General features: G+C 51.9%; 1 protein-coding gene across 2 annotated transcripts in view; it reads left to right on the forward strand.

Annotated features, from left to right (window-relative positions):
* Positions 1-242: 242 nt before the first annotated feature.
* The window catches only part of CEP164 (centrosomal protein 164), a 40,342-nt gene continuing 22,475 nt past the window's right edge, over positions 243-18,109 (forward strand). Inside the window, exons 1-12 of one of the 2 annotated variants that reach the window (XM_054222979.1) lie at positions 243-337; positions 2,439-2,532; positions 2,892-3,003; positions 3,379-3,592; positions 4,568-5,614; positions 7,850-8,008; positions 8,919-9,047; positions 9,437-9,514; positions 12,063-12,173; positions 14,490-14,933; positions 16,449-16,532; positions 17,827-17,910. In XM_054222979.1, the coding sequence (XP_054078954.1) occupies positions 2,451-2,532; positions 2,892-3,003; positions 3,379-3,592; positions 4,568-5,614; positions 7,850-8,008; positions 8,919-9,047; positions 9,437-9,514; positions 12,063-12,173; positions 14,490-14,933; positions 16,449-16,532; positions 17,827-17,910 (2,544 nt within the window). In that variant the 5' untranslated portion in view covers positions 243-337; positions 2,439-2,450. Of the gene's footprint in view, positions 338-532; positions 1,352-2,438; positions 2,533-2,891; positions 3,004-3,378; positions 3,593-4,567; positions 5,615-7,849; positions 8,009-8,918; positions 9,048-9,436; positions 9,515-12,062; positions 12,174-14,489; positions 14,934-16,448; positions 16,533-17,826; positions 17,911-18,109 lie in introns of those variants that run through there. The other variant, XM_054222980.1, reaches the window with a different exon arrangement.

The raw sequence follows: 18,109 nt of genomic DNA on the forward strand, positions 1-18,109 counted from the left end.
CCCGCGCTGCCGGGCCGGGCCGGGCCGAGCCGGGTGGCGGGCCCGGGCGACGCGTCGCCATGGCAACGCGCGGCGGGACCCGCCCCTCCCGGACTACAGCCCCCGGCAGGCGCCGCCGCACCGCTGACGTCACGCCGCCGGCCATCCCGCTGTCCAATCAGACGTCGGGCCGCCCGCCGTCGGCCAATCCTATTTGTCCCGGGGGTGGGCCGTGCGGTTGCCAGGAGAGCCGGAATCCGGAAGTGGTGCCGGCCCCGGGCAACCCGTGGGCGTCCATGGAAGCAGCGAGCGGGCGGCGGCGGTTCCCCCCGCGGATCCGGCCCGGCCGGAGCCCTCGGTGAGCGGGGCTCGGGCTGGGCAGCCGGCGGGGCCCGGGGTGAGCGTACGGGGCCGGCAGGAGGCGGGGAGGGCCGGAGCGCGGCAGGCGGGGGAGGCCGCCAGGATTAATGGCCGCTGCGGAGATTGGCTTTGCTGAAGAGCGATAAGTACGGAGGGGGCTGAGGGCGGGGGAAGGGGGCAGCGAAGGCTCAGTTTAAGGTAGCGGTGTAGTTGTGCAGAGAGCAACCTCATGAAGTTCACCCAGGGCGAGTGCAGGGTCCTGCACCTGGGGAGGGAATACCCCCTGCACCGGTACAGGTTGGGGCTGACCTGCTGGAGAGCAGCTCTGCAGAGAGACCTGGGGGTCCTGGGGGACAACAGATTGGCCACGAGGCAGCAACGTGCCCTCAGGGCCAAGAGGGCCGATGGTCTCCTGGGGCGCATTCAAAAGAGTGTGGCAGGAGGTGGAGGGAGGTCATCCTCCCGCTCTGCTCTGCCCTGGGGAGGCCGCAACTGGAGCACTGGGTCCAGTTGTGGGATGGCCAGTTCAAGGCAGACAGGGAACTGCTGGAGAGAGTCCAGCAGAGGCCACAAAGGTGATCAAGGGACTGGAGCACCTCTCTGCTGAGGAAAGGCTGAGGGACCTGGGTCTGTTCAGCCTGGAGAAGAGCAGGCTGAGGGGGGATCTCATCAATGCTCATCAACAGCTAAAGGGTGGGTGGCAAGAGGATGGGGCCAGGCTCTTTTTGGTGGTGCCCCACAACAGGACAAGGGGCAACGGGCAGAAACCGGAACATGGGAAACTCCATCTCAACATGAGGGAAAATCTTCTTTCCTGTGAGGGTGCCAGAGCCCTGGCACAGGCTGCCCAGAGAGGTGGTGGAGTCTCCTCCTCTTCCCTGGAGATATTCCAAATGCACCTGGATGTGTTCCTGTCCCACTTGCTCCAGGTGACCCTGCTTTGGCAGGGGGGCTGGATGAGATGATGTCCAGAGGTCCCTTCCAACCCCTGCGATCTGTGATCCTGCTCCAGGTAGTCGATGTTGGTGCGTTAATGATGCCCTCTGCTTGTGCTGACACTGGCATTTGTGCAGCTGCCAGCTTTCTGGGCTGCCAGCGCACATTGCTTCTCATCCACCAACAACCCCAGGTCCTTCTCCTCAGGGCTGCTCCGGAGGTGGGACATCTTAAATTAGAATCCTTTTATAGCTTCTGAAGTGCCCTCTGGGAAGGAGAGAGAGGCCAAGGCAAGCCAGGTGTGGGGAGAAGCTGCCTTGTCCCTGGGCAGTGCTGATTCAGCCCAGGGACTGCTCTCAAAAAGCTGTGCTGTGCTCTGGGAAAACCGCTTTCTCTCTTTCTTTTTTCCCCCTTTCTCATTTCAGCTTATTTTTTGCATCTTTAAAAAGTCCCTGAAGCAAGTGTTCATCTCCTGTGTGGAAGCTTGAAAGCCTGGGGGGGTCTGGTTATGACTTCTGTGCTGCTCCAGCTGTGCCCCCTGTTCCCACAACCCCTATGAAGTGTGTGTGCAAGGTCTTTGATTTGGTTTTGCTGTGCGCTGTGAGCAGAGCTGTGCCCTGTTGTGTGTCGCCCTTCCTTTGGGGTGGCTGGGGCTGTGGGTGTTGTGACTGGTGCAGCTTCGTCCCCCTCGTCCTTGGGGTGGGTGTTGGACTGTGGAGATCTCCTGGCTGTGCGCGGTGCATCCAAGCAGTGCACAGCCCTCAGGTGGGCTCAAGCGCCTTGTTACCAAATGAATAAATCATAAAGCAGAACTAAATGCCAGCAATCCCTACCCTTTTATAGGGGAGGGGTGGGGGGAAACATGCCTGTACATAATGTAATGTTTCTTCCCCTCCCTTTGTGCTGTTAATTCACTTTGAGCTGCTGCCCAGCGCTTTTAGCTGTGTCCTCCTGCCTTTACTGGAATCCATCCGTTCTGGCTGCCTTCGCTCTTTGCCCTTCCCGTCTGCACCCACGCTTGGCCGCCCCAGCGCACCTTGTTCCCCTCCACAGCCCCTGTGCCGAGTTTCCCAGGGCTCTGCCACATGCTGCGTGACGAGGAAGCTTTATTTCTGAGTGCAGGAGATTGTTGTGTTTTTGTGTTGTGACCTTTGTGCTCCCAGGTGCAGGGAGCCATGGCAGGATCTATGATGCGTGTTGGTGACCAGCTCATCCTGGAAGAAAATTATGATGAGACATACATTCCCAGTGAGCAAGGTAACTGATGCCCGTCCTCCTAGGAGCGGTGATAAGGGGTTCAAGCATGCAAGTTACTTCTAGGTGTATTAAGAAAACAGCAACTGGGGAGAGCGTGGGTGGAGAGGGTAGAATAAATGGGATTTCATAGAAGACAGAGCTGAAAAATTAGCTTTTTGGCTGGGAACATAGATGCCGTTTTGCAGTCTGTCTCCCTGCTTTACCAGCCTGGTAGGATGTGCTCACTGACACATGAGGCCGTGCTGTCAGCTTCGTATCAGGATTTCCCAGTGTGCCCATTGCTTTAGCTGAGGAGGTTGGTTTTATTGCGTAGTGCCGGGTGTACAGGTGTAGACCAGCTTCCTCTTCTGTTTTCCTAGAAATCCAGGATTTTGCACGGGAGATCGGGATTGACCCTGAGAAGGAGCCGGAGCTGATATGGCTGGCCAGGGAAGGCATCGTGGCCCCGTTACCACCCGAGTGGAAGCCCTGGTGAGAGCCCTGCCAGCAGCAGTGTCTGTGCCGTTGGATTCCTGGCCTCCCCTGCTGTGTGCTGCCCACGTCGGTGGCAGAGCGGGGTACCAGCTGGCGACGGGGGGCAATGCCACGACAGATGTACTTCCTGTGGATGGGGGGCTCAGGTCTTTTTAGGGTGGTGGAAGAAGGGGAAAGAGAGTTTGGGGAGTTGGATAAGGGCGTGAGCGGTCTCTAGGAGAGCTGCTTCCCCACACTCACGTGTCTTTGGGCTCTTGGAGGTGTCACGTTCCTCTTTGCTGAGCTTAAGGTGATTACGTGAGCCCATAAGAATGTTCTGGTATATTTGTATGTGCTCTTTCATCTTTTCATGCTGTTTTTTTTGCCATACAGCCAAGATATCACTGGTGATATCTATTACTTCAACTTTGCTAACGGCCAGTCCGTGTGGGACCACCCCTGTGACGACCACTACAGAGAGCTTGTCATCCAGGAGCGAGAGAAACTGCTGGCACGTGGCGGCCTGAAGAAGAAAGAGAAGAAGAAGAAGAAAGAAAAGAAAGAGAAGAAAGATAAGAAGGAGAAGCAGTCACTGAAGCGACCCACCGTGAGTAGGCTCTGCTTGCAGTGCTGCTGGGGCGGGCTGAGCGGAGGATGGACAAGTGGCTGTGAATTAGGGGTCTGTGCTGTCACTGCTTTGGCATCGGAACAGCGATCCCCTGACAAGGGATCCTGTCCAGCAGGGTTGTGAGTTTGATGAAAATCCCACAGAAGTGGGGTCACAAACCCACGGAGGTTGGGAAGCTTCCCTTTAGAAGTACACAGGTGGGGCAGGGGTGCCACAGCCCTGGGATGCTATTGCCGAGCAGGATGTGGCACCAGCCTTTGTACCAGCCAAGGATGCTGGTCCTATTCTTAGCAGCAGATATTTGGAGTGCTGGAAAGACTTCCTTCCTTGGAGAGGACAACAAATGGTGTTTATGCAGTGTCCACGCATCTGTTGCTATGATATCCAGGCATTGAACACGGGTTTAGATGTGTGAGGTTAGTCTGCTTTGCCGTTGGTATCTGCAAGCATAACCAAATTCCCTTTATATCCCAAGCGATAGCAAATATCGCTTCCAACAACAACCTTCTGTTGTTGCTCAAGGCATAGACCTCTTCAACTCAGAAAGCCTCTAGCCTTCACTCTCAGCATCTTCTTCTACGCGTATGTATGTAACTTCAAGTGGTGAAAAATTTACACACTTATTTATATACAAAATTGTGTATTAAATAAGTGTTTATTTCTACTTTAGATAGATAAGGGCATACATAGCTATATGTGATATATTTTAGTGATTTGCTAATATTTATCTACTTAGAATATGCAGCCAGGCACTCTCCCTTCAACTTCCTTCTGTCAAATGCCCTCTGCCACTCTGCCCCCCGGCAGGAGAGTCCCGAGCCAGACCCAGATAGCCAGATTAGAGACAAAGGCTGCCTTGCCGATGGCAAAGGGAGACCATCAGACTTAAGTGAATCCAGCAGAATATTTGCAGGCCCGTGGCCAAACAAACTGCCTCCCCTGCTTGTTTCAAAGGTCAGCAGACTATGCCAGATCTTACCTGATGCGGAGAACGCTTTAGAAAAAGGCCCCTCTTCTAGCAGCCTTGATGTAGACATCGACCAGGACCAATACACACCTTTAGAAATGGGAGAAAAGCTTTGTCTTGACTCCTCTGACTCGCAGTCAGATGATTTAGAAGTTAGGCCACCAGTGCAACCTCTGCGTGTGTCAAAGCAATCCTATTCACAAGACTTTGAGAAACTGAAAGCTCTACTAGATGCCTCAGAACACAAAATCCTGCTCTTTGAAGATGAAGAACTGAAAGAAAAGTGGCAGATGAAAGATGTGATGGGTGAGTGTGTCCATAAGCCTGATGATCACTTCTCAGTCAGAGAGAAGTCTACAGGACTGGATGGAGATGGGGGAAGAAGTCCAGGCATATTGCAAGCCAGAGAAAAAGAAAACTTCTACCACGGGAACAATGAAGTGACTCTGCTGGATGTCAGTCCCACAGATGACTGGAGTTTGCAGGAGACAGCTGATATCCCATACGCTCAAGAAGAGCTGAGATCCCACAGCAAGGTATCTGAGAGTAGAAGTAAGAGGAAAGCTCGAGATGGGGCCTTGGGTCAAGCCGTCAGTCTGCACAAGAGCAATGAGACCATCAGCAGACCTGAGAGAGGGGGTTTAAAGCAGATGGAGCTGCTGGACGTAGGAGCAGACATAGAAGTAGACAGTAGCAATGGTATGCTAGAGAGCCGCTCTGCAGTCCCTCACGAGATCACAGGTATACTACCCTGCTTCCAAGGGGTAGATGCAAAGAGAGGAGTCGATGTGGATCCTACATCAAAACATGTGTTTTCATCTGCTAAAAATGGCTGGAGAAGCGAGGAAGGAAGCGGTTTGATATCAGAGCAAGCTCCCAGAGTGTGGGGAGAGAAAGCCGCAGCAGACTTGCAGGAGGAGTGCCAGGGGAGCAAGAGTCTCTGTCAGCACGTGGAAGTGGAGATGACCCAACCCAGAGAAACTGCGGGGAGGTGCGGCAAAGTAGATGTTGGTGAAGGAGCAGGTGGGAATGAGGTAGGACTAAGTCCTTTGATGGCCCTTCCATTATCAACATTTCTGGAGAATCGAGGGTGTGAATTTTTGCTTCTAAGCTCACTTTCAGGAGAAAAGGGGCGAAACTGTCCTGTTGGGGGTCACATATGCAGGTGTGGCATTAATTATAGTGGTTTTCCTGAAGGTCAGGAGGTGGCTTGGAAAAGTCTGTGGTCTTCATTGCGTGGCAAACGCTGCAGAACTGGCACCTCGTGTTAGCTTTGCAAGGACGTGAAGTGCCTTCTGAACTCAACAACAGGCTATGGGCAGTAAATCAAGCGGGATGGCAACATAGAATACAAAAGCATCTTTAATTTTGGCTCTAAGACTTTTTGTAGTAAGCGCACTACAAAGTCAGTCTTTTCTCTAGGGCCCTACAATCTAAATTGAGGGGTGATAGCTTATTCAGATGGTTTTTTGCTTAATTTTGCTTGCTGAATCTCAAGTGCCAGAATGATTGAGTTTGGTTAAGGTGATGTAAGAAACCATAAGTCGCAGCCAGCTCTCCTGCATCCATGGCCAGTACCTTGAGAAATGGACTCTGTTCCCTCTTAAATGAGAGAAAAATGGGGGAAAGTTAGAATCAGCTTTCTCAAACAAAAGAAGGAGTGTTCTCCATGATCACAGGCCATTGTTTTGCAGGCGGGTGCGGTACCGACTTGTCTGAGCACAGTTTAGTCCTTGCACTGCTGCTGCTGTGCTCTTAGGACACCAAAGTAGCTTACAGGTGTGATGGGCCCATCCGTAAACGTAACTTTCTCCTTCCTCTGAATAGCTGGACCATTTGGCTCTGTTTTGCCCAGACTTTTTCCCTTTGCCTATAGCAGGATCCCGCCCTTCGCTGGGAAGAATGTTCCAGGTTGTTTTGTCTTTGTCCATAAGTAATTGCCTCAATTTAATAAGAACTTATCAAATCTCCTGTTCTGGAGGAAAAAAAATGGAACTGAAAGGTCAATGTATGTAATGTTAATGAATTGCTTTGCTCTAGCGTTGCCGGTACCCAGCTGTGGCTCCACCAAATTGCTAGCTCGGGTTTCTAATTACCAGCATGTGGTAGTGCTTGGTTAGCTGATAAGAACTATGACTATAAATACCAAATAAACTGCAAATTATCCTGAAAGTTTTAATTGGCCTGATGGAAGCGAGTTTGTCTTTGTTGAAGGACAGCTAACATTCTCTGCTCCGTGTGTGTAGTTAATGGCCATCTGCAAAAAATAATTAGTTAAGCCCAGAATGTGTGATTTATTCTGTTACCATTGCTGTGGCAGCGACTTGGTGGAAGAAGGATCAGGGGAACATTCATCTCCCTCTCCTCGTCCCTCGGTGTGCGAGTGCGTTCACTGTCTTCAGTTTCTAACCTGGTACAGACAGAGAGTACAGGAGCCGTGACTTCTGAATACGCACGTGCTCCGCTAGAAGCAACAGCGCTTGGCAGCGCCAGCATGCCGCAGCCAAAAGCCTGGCGTGGTTTGCCTCTAGCTTAACCTGTGCAGTGCCTCACAGGGGGAGGCTGCCTGGGTGGGGAATTTTATGAAGCCAAACAGAACGGTCACGTTTCTGGGCGAAGATAACTCGATGTCAGGCACGCGTTGCTCAGAGGTGAGGATGCTGGATGGCTGCCAGGGCTCTTGCTGGGCTTTGGAAGGAGTGGTGCGTTTGGGAGCTTCTCGCGGGTGTGCTGCGGCAGAGCTACTGGTGCAAGGCGAGGAAGCGGCCTGGAGTTCGGTCTAAAAAGAAGTGGTAATTGCAGCTTGTGGAGAGTAGGAGGCTTCTTGTCAGCAGAGTGGTTTCTGCTTCGCTCGTTTCCCACTGCGCGGAGCAGCAGGACACACGGCGGCGAAGCTCCCAGTTCGCTCGTGGTGCGTGATGGTGGGTAGGAGCCTCTCCTGGAGGGCGCTGTGTGCAGGTCCGTGCAGATGTTGGGAGCTCGTGTGGCTCTTGCTGTTCTCTGTGGTTTTGGAGCAATGCCCACTTCTGTTCTGAATCACCTCACTGCTGTCAAGTAAATCGCCCTATTCAGATGGGTCTTTGGAAGACAAAATGTGAGAGTAAATCAAACTGCTGTCCTTACGTGTCCCACGTGCTGGTGGTCGCTGGGTGTGGGGTCTCACGAGCAGCTTTTGGGGGGTGGTGGGCTCGGTATCAGGAGCCAGTGCTTGCAGGGGGGAGGGCGTTCACCCGTGCCCTCCTGTCAGCAAGTCCCTTCTGCGCGCTCAGCCCTCAGGCACCCAGCTTGCCCCCGTCCAGCCGCCCCTGGGGACCCTCGCTCCGCTGCGTGGCCTCGCAGCGTCTCCGGCCGGCATCCTTCGTGGGTCCCTGAACTCAGACCTGGGGAGCTCGGTGGACTCCAGCCTTGTGGCCAAAGGAGGAACGCAGGTAAGGCTCCGTCTTCTCCGGGAACGTGCCCTGGGAAGCACGCTCTGCGGAAGGTCACAGGCATGGTGATACTTAGAAGCTTAAATGGCAGAATTCGTGATTTCTCATCAGTTTTGAAATACTTCTGTCTGTTAAAAAACCACTTCCCTACTCTGTCTCTCACTATATTTCTTCTCTTTTGCTATTTCTAGGGAGCCCAGTGCTAAATTTATGCTGAGCTTTATTCTGCTATGTTTAGCAGATTTAAAGAAATAATTGCTTTGATTGTTGTTGGGGGAGGGGGGAAGTTTAAGTTCATTTAGTAGAACTTTGATTTGTCTCCAAATGAAGCATAACATACAGTATAGATAATATATTCTAATAAATATTTTCACTCAGCTATTTGCTGAGAGTAAAAAAAGTAAAGAACAATTTTCTGGATGAATGTAAGATTGGCAATCATGTCAATGATTATTTACAGAATGTGACCTTTGGGTCAACAAAACAAATGCGTTTAGTGGTAACAAATTGATCTTTTACAGGAAAAGAAAACAACATATGTGCAAAACATTATACAAATCAACACCTTCACTGAAGGTTTTCTTCTTGCTGAGTTAAGTCTTGTCACTGGTGATTTCAAACGCTTTGTTTTGTTATGGTCTTGACTGAGTTGGTGTTTTGAGGCCCAGGCAGGTTTTGCGGACGTGCTCCTGTAGGACAGGAGCCCCTCTGGTGTAAGGGAAAGCATGGCCTCGTCAAGAATACGTCACCTCCCAGCTGGACGTGGCCCTGCAGAGCAAGGGCAGCAGCGTAATCCTGAGCACCTTCGCAGGATTCAGCAGCTTCCCTGCCACTGGCTGGTGTCTCGGTGGGTTTGTCTCCCCTCTCTCTTCGTTTGTCCTCTCACTTCCCTCTCTCTCCGACCTCGCAGCCTGCAGAGACCTGTAAGCCCAGCAGCCAGACCAAGACCTTGCTGGGCTTGGTCTGCGAAGAGAAGAGTTCCTTGAGCACAGCGGCTCTGGATAAAGGGAGGAACGAAGAGGAAGAAAGCGAGAATGAGGTAGTTGGTATGCCTTGGCTCTGAACTCGTGTCGTTAGCCGTAGTGCATGAAGCCTCAAGGAATGAAAAACTGATGCTCCCCTGGTAATGGCTGACTGACCGTGGCAGTTCCATTTGAGTCTGGGCCTTAATTTGTGCTCTGTTTCCTCTGTGTTCCTTGGTCGCCAAAAAGCATCTAATCCTATTTTCTCATGGTACTCCCTAGAAATCAATGTCTGTCACAACGTATTGTCCAGAACGAATTGGCCGTAGGCTTATTGCCTCGGTGTATCGCTGTGGCTCTGCTGCCTTATTTCACTGGTTAGGAACCCCCAGTCCCTCCAGCGTGGCCTGTGGGATTGCAGGGGTCAGAACTCAGTGTTGGCCATCTCCTTTTTTAATCCCTTTAGAGTCTCCATGGGACAGCAAGACTGTTCAAAAACCTGCACATGGATGTCAGCGCCCTGGGAGGCAGCTTTGGCTCGGAGGTAAGACGGCGGGAGATGTGAGACGGGCAGCAGAGGAGCTGCGGCACTGCCCAGCGCGAGTGCAGGAGAGGTGCCAGAGGGACGGGTTTCGTGTGTTATTTAGGAGCAGGAGTAACCTGGAGCAGGCGGTTGGAGAGGAAGCACAGCAGCAGCGCTGGGGGAGTGTATGGGAAGGCAGGTGCAGTCCGCAGGGCACGGCGGTGTGGGTGTCCAAGGCAGGTTTGTGCTTGAAGGAGGATGCTTGCGGTTCGGTAGATGGGATTTAAGGAGATGGCATCTTTGCACAGGGTGGAGCTCTCTTTCATTCTGAATGGAGAGACACACTTAGAGCCTTGTAGGTGTGATGGGCGAGCTGGAAATCGGCTCTTCCAAGGAGCAGCAGAGGGTCTTGGAGAGGTGCCTTGCCCTTGCTGTGGGAGGAAGGCTTCTTGAGGAGGAGGCACGGTCTGCTTCCTCACTGCTTTTTTCAGTACATGTAGAAAGAAGACTGTTCTCAGCTGAAGTGGCGGTGGTGGCATTGGGGACAGGAGAGGGGACTGTACTCTGGAAATGCCGTTCTTGCGCTGTCACTGGCTTCCACAAGAATCTTGAACTAACCTAAAGCCTGTTTTCTTTCTGCACTGCTGATAAATTCCCCGGCGCGGACGCAGAGCGTCAGCATGAGTTCAGCCCACGCGTGGCCTCGCGCAGGCACCGCTTTCCCTGCGGGCGTGCGCTCTGCCTGCGCGTCCTTAGTGCTCATCAGGCTTAAGGTGACAAGGGCACAATGGGGAGTGCGGTGCAAGCAGCTCTGGTGATTCGGCCTGGCTATTTGCACTGACGTTAATCCTTTCTTACCGCTTTGAAAATTCCGTTCCAGTATCTGAAAGGCAAATTAATTTCTTTTAAAGTATTTTACAGTATTTCCCTTATCCTTTTCACAGCATACAGAAATTAAGCTGTAAAGCACTTTGCTGGAAAACCCATTCACGGCGCTGGGCAGAAACTGCAAAGGCTTATGCTAAAGTGGATGTGAAAGAAAGGCCCGACTCTCTCGTCTCCCAACAACAAGCAGCCTGTCAGGGTCCAATTTGTCACTGAAATGTTCACGTGTCCAGGAACAAAGAGCCATCTTGGCATTTCAGTGCCGCTGCAGGGCTTCAGGAATCTATTATGAAATGGCAATTGCTGCCCAGCAGCCAGGCTCTGTTAACCCAGATGGGTGATATCTTAGTCCTGAGAAGATATTAGTGCCCCGCTGGAAAATATAATTCACTCGTAGTTCCATGAGATGGCAGTAGAAAGGCATTCCTATAAATGAACCTCAGCCTGCAGCCTGAGCCATTCTCCAGCTTCCTTATTAAATGGAGAGAAGGAAAGGATTCATATAGCGAGCCCTAAAGGGGGGAAATGTAAGCAGTAACGGGGTGAAGTGATGCAAAAAGATGGGCTTCCTATAGATCAGCGTTGGACACATGTATTCAAAGGAAATAAGCATGTGGTTTTAGGGACTTGCTGGGACCCAAGGATGTCGGATGAGAGTGGAGGCCGCATCGAAGATGGCACGAGCATCTGGGAGAGAGGGAGGAGAGGCAGAAAGAAATGCAGCCCCCTTCAGCGGGCTTTTCTGGAGCAAGGAGTGAGTTAAGTGGGGAAAAGGCACAGAAAATGAAACCCGAGTCAGATGCTGGAGCACTTGCTGGAGGTGTTTATGTGTAGCTAGAAGGTACTCTTGGAAAGAGGGCCTCTTCTAGGCAGCTTGGTTTGCTTGGCTGCTCGTGGGGTTAGCTATCGCCTGAACCTCCTGAATTCCTGTTGTGGAATAGTTGCTGCAGACATGTGAGATGTGCCCTAAAATACAAAAGGGCTTTGGGATACTGCTGGCAGGCGCAAGAGGACGAAAAGGTCTGGAAGCATCTCTGGGTGCCTGGGGAGAGGGTTCCATGGCAGCAGAAGTGATCCCCTGGTGTAGCGCTTGCAGCTTGGCAGGTTGGGTACTCTGCCTTCTGTACAGGTCAATCTCTGGGTAAACACTGGGAGTCGAGGGCGTCCGTGATGTGGTGGGAAATTACCGTGCGAGGCTTCTTTACCAGATGGAGACGTGTGAAAGGGAGCTGTCTCCATAAATAAACATTGCGCGATACAGCTTGTGTGTTAATGCAGAGAGGTATGTGCAGGACGCAGTGCTGCTGGCTCCCGGGAAGCGAAGGCATCCATGAAATGCCAGCGCGGGGATGATTAGTGAAAGGGGAGGAATGGCTGCTGTGTTCATAGCCTCGCGCTCCCTGTGCCGAGAGCTGTAGTGGGCCACGGCTCGTGGGGAGCCCTGAGCCGGGAAGAGTCTGGCAGCACAGCGAGTTGGCCAGCAGAACAGCACGCAGAGCACAGACAGTTTGATATTTGGGAATCTGGGGCTGTGAGCTCCTTGAGCATAGGTTGGAAAGCTGCTCAGCTGAGAGCTCTCAGCAGTGGGTGATACGCAGTGGTGACCTGTCACGGACCGGTGACCCTACCGGCTGGGAACGGTGGTGTGGGGGCTTTTGCTGGTGGATGTTACCTCACCCGCTAGGTGAACAGCAAAGCAGAGGAGGAAAGCTCTGGCAGCCGGTTAGCTGATGTCGCTGAAGCGGATCTCCAGCACCAAAGGAGTCCCGCGGAGGACGCTGGCAGCCTGAGAGAGGTGACGAGTGGCTCCGGCATCATGGTCCCGCTTGCGTGGTGTCACCGCAGCTTTGCATGCAGTAGGCGGCTTCTAGTGTTGTGGTGTGGGTCTGAGAGCTGCTTGGTTCGTTTCGTTTGCTGGTTAAAGCATTGCATGCACGGAGACAGGTGTAAACTTAAAAAAACAAGGATGAGTGCTACCCAGATGAGGTCTGGCAAACCTAATCCTCTCTACTTCTGTGCCTGAGAGCAGCCTGAAGCTGGGGAGCATATCACCTTTCAGAAGCGTTCCGTATGCTGTATGAGACTTGTTTTCCTTTTTTCCTTTTAAATGTAGACAGAATGTGATTTTTCTTTTGTTGTAATCTCTCACATTCAACCTGTTAAAGTCCAAAGAGGTAGCTTGACATGATTAGGATTCAGTTTTGGTGGCTGCTGTTCATACTGACTGTTCATCTCTGGACCAGATGCCTTTCCAAAACCCGATCCTGTTGGCATCGACGTGCTTTTCTCTAGACTTATGCCCATCACTGGAAGTAGGGATTTGATAGGCAGAAATTTCATATCAGTTAGTGTCACTCAGCTGCAGGTAAAAACGTGTTACAGCTTGTGAAAAGATCAGCTAAAGCCAATTATAATCTGACTGACTTGTCCTAGCTTTGAAATCCATGGAAAATCCATAGTCTGTTTTTGCAGGAGGAAAACCTCCCTCCTCCTCCATCTGTGTGTCCGATTGGCATCGTTCCCTCTTCTGGAGAGTCGCATTTGTGCTCATTGAGGTGTAATGTTAACAGAAGTTTTGCCTGTGTCTGTCCTTAAAACAGGATTCTACCAGCTAAAGAAATTATTCTGGGATATTCTAGTAACTGAGGCAAACTTGCCTGGAGAGAAGTCTTTCAGTGTGGTATTAGTGGATGTGTTGGTATATTCTGTTGTGGTGTGTGTGCTCCTCAAAGAGAAACACCCGAGTACCGTTGTGAAGCAGAAGAATCCCAATTGGTCTCATTTGGCGTATCTCTTGGGCACTGCCAGAAGTCCTGGAGAGGGCTCCTTAGGAACGCTCTAAAAGAAGCCTGTCCAAAAGGGAGCACAGCTTTTTCCAGATGCCCTAATCCCCAGGTAAAAAGGAGCATAATGAGGAGTCTTCCGCTGGAGTAACGCTAAAGATAGGCAACTTGCACGTGTTGTTCTGGAATAAAGACACGATCAAGGCCTTTGCAGAGCCTTGTGTGGCTGGCTGGTGATTCAGTGGGGTGTCTGTGAACCTCAGCTAACCAGGCACCAAACTGGAAAGGGGCCATAAGCTTTCATTTATTGCTCCGCAAATTGCAGGTGAGGCTCTGAACTGCAGTTTTTTGGGAAGTACCCTGTGATTCGATTTGCCTGTCCTCCTCTCGAGTTTGATGGATGGCGCTCTCAGCCCTGAGAAGGTGTCTCAGACAAATGATGTGCTAGAAGATGTTATTTCAGTTTGCTGCGGCTCCGGGTTTAAAGCTGACAGCGTTCCAGTTGCACTTTGATAAAAATACATCGTTAAAATATGCGATCTGTGTATGGTACACGCTGTACGCAGGATGCAGCTAATGTTTGACAAGCCACCACAGCATTAATAAAACAGCGAGAAAGTAGGACGTGCTAGCGGTTTTGTTTGCATACTGATGAGGGAACCTTTTCCTGCTTCCTCCTGGCTATCGCACTTTTTAATGTGAGTTCTCTGGGCTCCCCCTTGCTGGGAAGGCGGTCAAACCTTTGGGTGACTAAGCTTTAATTTGGGATTGTCTCTTCCCAAGGCCAGTGGGTTCTGCCACTTGTCGGTCTAGTGTGTTAGCTCGTCATGGTCTGGTGCTGAGCTCCGAGCGGTGGCTTAAACTGGCGCCTCCCCTCACGTTTGTCCTGATGGAAGGTGGCATCCTGCCTGCTCTTCTCTGCTTATAATTTCAGGCAGAAGTTAAATGTCCGGTAATAGTCTCGCAAACTTCCATCTTCATGTGGAAGCATAAGTGGGCCTACCGCAGAGTGCGTAGGGTGCTCCGGGGGGCTGATGGGTGCTGCAGCAGCCACTGCCAACTCTTATCTGCAGACACCCCATGAATAAAAAAGCAACCGAGTTCAAAAAAGAAAAAAAAGTCTGAGCCCAGGAAATGAGTGTGTTTATCTTGAAGTTCCTTGTCTTTGGAAGGGACTTCATGAAAAGAAAGCAAGCTGGTCTTGAAGTCACCCAAAGCTTTGCGATTTTGCTTCTTGCTGTAGAACCTGTGCTATTTCCAACCCCTGCATCCTCCCGGAGAGGGGGTAAAGAATGTTGTAGCTATAATTGTGTTTGACTTGTGCCTAGAAGGAGTCTTTAAAATCAAGACATGCTGAAGAAAAGCCAGATTCTTCCTTGGATTCTGCTGCTGCGTGCCCTCCGACTCCAGTTCAAGTCCTTCCTGGAGATGCTGACAGTAGCCTGTCTGGCCAGAACAAGGAGGAGTCCGGTGGCAAACTTGCTGGGAACGAACTACTGGGCAAGCAAGATGCTGAGGTGGAAGGTGACATCTCTGCAGCTGATGAGCTGCCAGAGCCTCCGGAGGAAAGGAGTGCGGCAGGGACAGATGTGCCCAGCAGTTCCAGGCAGCCTGGAGTTGCATCTCCAGCTGCTGAAGCCGCTGAGGCCGATCAGCTGGCAAGCCTGGCTGCCACCGTCGACACCGGGTCTGTTGGGGAAAAGATAGCGACTGAAGTGAGGGAAGAAGCAGCAGCTGATCTGAAAACAGACAGCAGGCTGGATGCTGGCAAAGTAAGAGACCGGGATTGGTGTCGAAGTGGCTGTGGTTGTTCCCGTTGCTTTGTAAGGCCCCGAGTCGGGAAAGCTCTTTGAGCACTTACTCGTTTTCTGTTAAGTCAGTGTAAGCGCTTTCCTAATCAGCGGGGTGTTCCTGGGGGGGCACAAGTGCTCTGAGCTTCCAGATTGGAATCTTCAGTACCGAGCTAGGAAATCATTCCTGTATGTGTACACAAAGTGCTGTCCAAAGCAACCGACAGGCAAAAACCCCCGAACTGTGACGCATGTTTCGAGTCTTGGAGGAGAAATGTCTCAGCTTTCGGTGCTGCCATCTGTACTGAGCGAGCAGGTTTCGTAATGAAGTTCGCACCAAGCCCAGCTGTCCGCGCTGCTTTGTTTCGCTCCTTCTGTTGTTTCTCTCAGCTTATGCAGAGACGGGGCAAAAGTGTAAAGCCAGCTGCGATGTTGGCGGCTCCGCAGAAGGATGTGGCAGGGAGGTGCGAGGTCGGAGCGGGGAAGGACGGGACCTGCAGGCTGGCTCCAGAGCTGTAGCTTGAGTCCGTTGAGCACAGTGCCTCCCAGTCTGCCCACCGCTTTTCTAGCGCCCTCTGGGAGAACTGGGGAACAGCTGACTGCAGTCATTGGAACCAGGGTATTCGATTGTGCGCTCTCTGGCGGGAGAAGGACCGTCAAGTGTCACAAGGTGCAGAGAGGTTCATGGCCTGGCCCCTGCAACAGGGGTTCCAGGCAGTCGTACTCTGTCCGCTCTCGTTCAGTGCCTTCCAGACACGTTAGAGTAGGAGATCTGAAAAGCTGGCTCTCTCCAGTCAATCTTCCTTCCTGAGGATTTTGGTGACTTTTCTAGTTCCATTGATATTAATGTCTTTAAGAAATAATAAGCTATAAAACTCAGCCTGGAAAATGTGCTCCGTCCCGAGGAGTGAGAAGTTGGAAGCTTTGCTTTTACAAACACTTACCTGTGTGCTCGCTTTGGGCACTTCTGCTGGAGTCAGCAGGGCTACATGGGTGTTTGCGTTGCTCACTACCTATTGTTTCATGATGGCTGGGAACACAGGAGTCCTCGCTGCAATTCGGTAGGCACAGCAAAGCGTACCTTTAAAGTCCTTTTAAGATCACAGTGTGGCTTAAGATCTTCTGTGGGGCTTTACCCATTTGTGTGGTGGCCTGGGGAGCTCTCAAAGCTGCAGAGATCCTTGCAGAAGGAACCGAGGACAGTAGGCAAGTGGCCTTTATCAGGTGTATTTGAAGAGCACTCCTCTGCCCTCCCCAGTCCCTTCTCCTACCCCTGCCCTCTTTCCCCAGTCCTTATCTCCACCAAGTGGTGTTTTGTACTTGTCTTGTGGGTCGCACCCTTAGCGTCTTTCCTCTGATGTTCAATCACCTCTTCTTCCCTACGTTATAGAGAGGCCAGATTTGCCTTCCCGTTATCATTTGTCAGCTTGTTGGAAACCCCTAAGTGAAGCCGCAGGGATAAGACATGTACAGGTTATAATGTGTATCTTCTCCCAGCTTTCGAAGGCATCCGAGACCAGTGACTGTGGGGAGGACCTGCAGGTCTCTAACCGCTCGGACCGTGAGCTGATTCGGCCTGTGGTGAGTCACTAAAAGCTCTTTGTCCCTTGGGTGCGGGCTTTACGTTCCTCTGGGAACGTGCAGCCACTTAATGCTGTGCCCACCTCTTGCGGTCCGACTGCCCGACGCCTGAAGCGCGAAGCGATGACCTTACAGCTATGGCACGGGCCAGCAATGTCATCCTGCGCCTAGCAGGTTCTGTCTGTGCGTGAGGTAATATCCCTGGAAAAGTAGGTCGCTTAGAGCTGGGGCTGTACTTGGATAATTGCAAAAAGGAAAATAATAAGCAATGTTAAAATTATGCTTGAAGGGACTCGGCAGCTTTTTCTAAGGGGAGTCTATATGGCTGGGAGCCCTGGCTCCTGAAGGTCCCAGAGGGAGAAGGTGCAGGAGGGTAGCCCTGAGGTGGGGGGAGATGCCCGTCAGCATCTCTTCATCTCCACAGGAAACTGCCGTTGCCATCTGCCAGTGGGAGCAGGGCAGCATGGCCAGCAAATGGCTGAGAATATCATTATTTATCGGTGTTAGTACAAGCCTGCGTGCTGGCAAGTGTCTGCCGCCTCAAACAATACCTTTTGTAGTGCTTGCTTGTGGGCACGTGTGCGCACAGACACACACGCTCCGTGTGTGCAGCTGAGTGCAGGGACCCCCAGAGACTCTGCCAGGAGGGAGAATTAGCTCAGAGAGTGAGGAGCTTGTGGGCAACTTGCAGGAGCTGACTCTCAGGAAAAAATCTCGGGAAATCTGCAGCAGGATCCGAAAAGAGAGCAGTAGAGGTTGGAGGAGGATCTGCTGCTTGCTTTGGATGTGCCGTGTGTGACGGTGGTGTCCCACGGTGTCCTCCCTGTGTGGCACTGCAGCCCCTGGCCTCACAGGGAGCGTTTCCTCGGGCACCATCAGCGGAAGGGGCCTCTGTGCTGGTGGCCCAGCCCACGGGGAATCCTGATGTACCGAGCACCCTGTCTGCCGTCGTCCCTGCAGGTCGCTCTGCAGAGACCACCTTCCCTGCCTGTGCCCCCACAGCTCGGGAAAGCGAAAACCCAACTCGCTGCTGGTCAAGCCGCTAACAGAGCCATCTGTCTGCCGTACAGATATGCCCTATGCTTGGACGCCGGCCAGTCTTGGTGTAACCTCTGCTGTGTCCTGTAAACCTTCCTGATTTTTCAAATATCTAGTGCTACAAAAGGCTTGCTGTCAGTGGGTTGGTGGGCATGGATTTCAAGCTATGTTAGGATTTTGTTCTATTCTCTCAGGATATCTAGCAAAACCTGCATGTGCCCGTCAGACACTGATCCTTTCCTGCTTTCTTCTTTAGGACCTGGGTTTCCGGAGTCAGCTTTCTGAGCAGGTACTGGATGTGGGGGTTCTGTCTCCTGTTTTGGACGACCCCACGTGCAAGGTAAGTGCTCTATATGTGATCAGGGACCAGTCTGTGAATAGGCAGGGTAAAAATACTGTATTGTGCTGCACTAATCACAGTGATGCTATTGGCATAAAGGCTTTGCAGAGGCAAACACAAGTGGTGCGTTAGGTGTCAGGGATGGGAGCAGCGCTACTAGCACGTTGGCTTTTCTGCAGAGATGAGATGCAGGTAGCTA

The sequence above is a fragment of the Rissa tridactyla genome, chromosome 17, assembly GCF_028500815.1.
Source record: "Rissa tridactyla isolate bRisTri1 chromosome 17, bRisTri1.patW.cur.20221130, whole genome shotgun sequence".
NCBI classification, from domain to species: domain Eukaryota; kingdom Metazoa; phylum Chordata; class Aves; order Charadriiformes; family Laridae; genus Rissa; species Rissa tridactyla.